The sequence below is a fragment of the Erinaceus europaeus genome, chromosome 15 (genome assembly GCF_950295315.1).
Source record: "Erinaceus europaeus chromosome 15, mEriEur2.1, whole genome shotgun sequence".
Lineage (NCBI taxonomy): Eukaryota > Metazoa > Chordata > Mammalia > Eulipotyphla > Erinaceidae > Erinaceus > Erinaceus europaeus.
Window position 1 is genome coordinate 8,568,747 of NC_080176.1, and position 3,671 is coordinate 8,572,417.

At 48.4% G+C, this 3,671-nt stretch overlaps 1 protein-coding gene across 2 annotated transcripts; it reads right to left on the reverse strand.

Annotated features, from left to right (window-relative positions):
* Nucleotides 1–460: 460 nt before the first annotated feature.
* Nucleotides 461–3,398, reverse strand: AQP8 (aquaporin 8). Of its 2 annotated transcripts, none has more exons than XM_060172284.1 (3): nucleotides 2,929–3,398; nucleotides 2,540–2,829; nucleotides 461–731 (listed from the first exon to the last, which is right to left on the reverse strand). In XM_060172284.1, the coding sequence occupies exons 1-3, from the start codon at nucleotides 2,938–2,940 to the stop codon at nucleotides 701–703; spliced, it is 333 nt and encodes a 110-aa protein (XP_060028267.1). In that variant the 5' UTR covers nucleotides 2,941–3,398; the 3' UTR covers nucleotides 461–700. The 2 variants fall into 2 exon arrangements, with proteins under 2 accessions (XP_060028267.1, XP_060028268.1); XM_060172285.1 differs by having other exon boundaries at nucleotides 481–731; nucleotides 2,540–2,790; nucleotides 2,929–3,360.
* Between the last annotated feature and the right edge of the window lie 273 nt (nucleotides 3,399–3,671).

Sequence of the window (3,671 nt, forward strand, 5' to 3'; positions counted from 1 at the left end):
AGAAGGGCATGGGGAGAGGAGGGGAGCTTTCTGTGTGATTAGGAAGCACCAAACAATGCTCAGACTCCGTAGGCAGAGAGAGAAGGGCAGCCAGACCTCCTTGGCTTCAGGTCGGGTCACGACCAAGTTTAGCCAGAGCTCTGGCAAAGCCAAGAGATAGAACAGGTGGGTAGAAGCCCTACCACAGGTCACAGAAGAGTGAAACCTCCTCTAACCCAAAACCAACAGCTTCTCCTCGACTGTGTCACTCAGGGCCCAAGGACCAACAAGGTGAGAAACTGTCACTCAGAGCTTGGCTCCACCAGGAGAGAACTAAAGTAGCTGGAACGCCATGCATGTTCCTGAGAAAAACATCACAGTCATCAACAATAAAGTAAACAGCTTTTTTTTTTTAAGTTTATTCATTCACTGTTTGCCTAAAAATATTTGTTGAACACCTACTATGTGCCAGGTGATGTTGGGTGCTTTTTATATCTTATCTTGGATCTATTCAACAATAATAAAGGCAGGGCCTGGGATTCAGTAGACGCTAAGTAAATATTGACGAAAGAAGCAAATGGTTGAATGAAACTTTGTATACAGATGGGCAGATGTATACAGATGTATACTTCAGAGATGGACTTTCCAGTCAGCTGGGCTGGGTTCCAAGCCAGCTCTGTCACTGATCAGCTCTGTGCACTTAGACAACGTGCATAGTCTCTCAGTGCCTCAAGAATCTCCAACTCATGACACTGTCAGCAAAGACAAAATGAATCGATGTACATAGGGTATTGCATATATAGTTAGTCAATAATTAGTATGTCCATGTGTACAACCACACAGAGATGCCTGCCCTGGTCACCCAGTTAGGAAGTGACATGGGGAACAGCTTAGCACCAGAGCACAGGACTTAACATGGGGGAGGTCCCACATTCAGTCTCAGAAACTGCATATACCAGAACTGAGTAGTGACCTGATCTGTCTCTCATAAAAGTAAAATAAATAAATCTTTTTTTTAAAAAAAAAAAAGCTAAAAGCTTTCCACCTGCAGAGAGAAAGCTTCAGGAGCGGTGAAGGTCTGCAGGTGTGTCTCTGCCTCTCTCTCTATATTCCTCCTCTCTCAATTTCTCTCTGTCCTATCAAATGATTTTTTTTTTTTTGCCTAAAGGGTTATCGCTGGGGCTCAGTGCCTGTACCATGACTGCTCCTGGAGGCCATTTTTTCCCATTTTGTTGCCCTTCTTGTAGTTATTATTGTTGTTGTTGTTGTTATTGTTGGGTAGGACAGAGAGAAATGGAGATACAAGGGGAAGACAGAGAGGAGGAGAAAAAGATAGACACCTGCAGACCTGCTTCACTGCTTGCAAAGCGACCCCCCTATAGGTGGGGAGCTGGGGGCTCAGACCCGGATCTTTACGCTGGTCCTTGCACTTTGCACCATGTGCGCTTAACCCGCTGCACTACCGCCCAATCCCCAAATAATATTTTAAAACATAATAATAAAGTAACTAGAACAAGGGAAATAACATAATAGTTACACAAGAGACTTTCATGGCTCAGGCTCTGGAGGTCCCAGATTAAATACCGAGCACCACCATAAGCTAGTGCTGAACAGTGCTCTGGTAAAAATAAATAAATAATAATAATAAATAGAAAGGAGAAAGGAAGAAGAAAGAGGAAGAAAGGAAGGAAGGAAGAAAAAGAGGGTACCTGGTTCATTGGTAGCACTATGTTTATATATTGGCTTGAGAAAAAGAAGGTTTCCATGTTCTGGGTGGGGGGACTTGGACTGGGAAAGTGACAGACCCAGGGGCCAGGCGGTGGCGCACCTGATTGAGCACACATGCTACCATGGACAAGAACCCAGGTTCAAGCCCCTGGTTCCCACCTGCAGAGGGGGGAAGCTTCATGAGTAGTGAAGCAGTGCTGTGGGTATCTCTCCTCTCTGTCTCCCCCTTCTCTCTCATTTCTATATATAAACAAAAGAAAAAATAGAATTTAATCAATTTAATTTTTAAAAGAGAGGGTGGGGTAGATAGCATAAAAGTTATGCAAAGAGACTCTCATGCCTGAGGCTCCAAGGTCCCAGGTTCAACTCCCCTGGCTCCCACCACCACCATAAAGCCAGAGCTAAGCAGTACTTTGGTTAAAAAAAAAGGGGGGGGGGGAGAAAGAAAGGAAGAAGGAAAGAAAGAAAGAAGGAAAAGAAAGGGGAAAAAAGTGGCCTGGGAGGTGGCGCAGTGGATAAAGCATTAGATTCTCAACCATGAGGTCCCGAATTCGATCCCCAGAAGCACATGTACCAGAGTGATGTCTGGTTCTTTTTCTCCTCCTATCTTTCTCGTGAATAAATAAATTCTTTTAAAAAATTTTTAAAAAAAGAAAGGGGAAAAAAGAAGTGACAGGCCCAAAGTCACAGAGCTATGAACCCACAGAGCAATGAACCCAGAGAGCCTGACCCGCCCCCACACACCCCACCCACCCACACACCCACACACCCCCTTCCTGAAGTGCTCAGCAAGCTGCCTCTGCACTCCACCCCAGGGTCGGGGGACACTCACCTGATGTTGCCCAGGGTGGCGACCGCGAGCCCCAGAGCCAACCCATGGGCCAGTGCAGGCTGCAGCGGCCCGGCGCCAGGCTGGTTCTCAATGACCGACAAGCACCCAATGAAGATGAACAGCGCGGAGCCCAGCAGCTCCACCAGACACGGCTGCACGAAGCGCTCGAACCCTGGCCCCCCGGGCCCCAAGTGGGCCTCCTCCTTCTCCCTGCCGCTGCCAAAGTCGGGCTCACACATGGCAGAGGCTGCCTGCGGGCGGGAAGAGAGAGTGGACAGAGGGACTTCCATCTGTCCCCTCCCTCCAAACTTCAATCAATGTTCAGCACACAAACCCACCTCCCATACCAAACCCGAGGGTTGGGGCGGGGCGGGGCAGGGGGTGCTCACCAGTGCAGACATCCGTCTGAGGTGCGCAGACAGATGGACAGACTGCTCAGACAGCAGACAGACAGCTAGTGTCTGTGCAGGCTGGGAAGCTGCACCTGCTGGCCTGGACTGGGCGCTCTTATCTCTGGGACAGGGGCGGAAAGGGCAGCCTCTAGCTCAGGCCAGTGGGAGGTGGGAGGTGGCCCTGAGGCCCAGAGGAGGAAGATTTTTTTTTCTCTTTTTACTTTTTTTTTTTTTTTTTTATCTTAACTGGGCCAGGCAGGGAGTGTTCAGGGATTGCTAAACTTTCTGTCAAGTGGGTGAGAAAGCAGTGCTGGAGCTGTGTCCTCTGGGGAATAACCCAGGCCTCCTCCAGCTAGAAAGGGACAGTCCAGCTCCCCATGACCCATAACCTCCATAAGCCAGAGCTGAGCAGTGCTGAAGGAGAAAGGAGGGAAGAAAGGAGGGGAGGGGAGGGGAGAGAGAAGGGAATGAAGGAGAAAGGAAGGAAGGAAGGAAAAAAGGAAGGAAAGGGAGGGCAGGGATACAGCATAATGGTTATGCAAAAAGACTCTCATGCTTGAGGCTCTGAGGCCCAAGGTTCAGTCCCCAGCCTCATCATAAGCCAGAGTTGAACAGTGCTCTGATCTCTCTCTCTAAAAGAAAATAAAGAAAAACTATCTCTAACTAAAAAGAAGAAAGAAGAAAGTCAGAGAGAGAGAGAGAGAGAGAGAGAGACTCCACACCATTGAAGCTTCCTCCAG

What these genes read in the sequence shown, in the direction of transcription:
- AQP8 (XM_060172284.1), bottom strand. An exon ending in GCCACCCTGGGCAACATCAG is followed by an intron (nt 732 to 2,539) that starts GTGAGTGTCCCC and finishes CTTTGCTGACAG; the next exon opens with TGTCATGAGTTGGAGATTCT.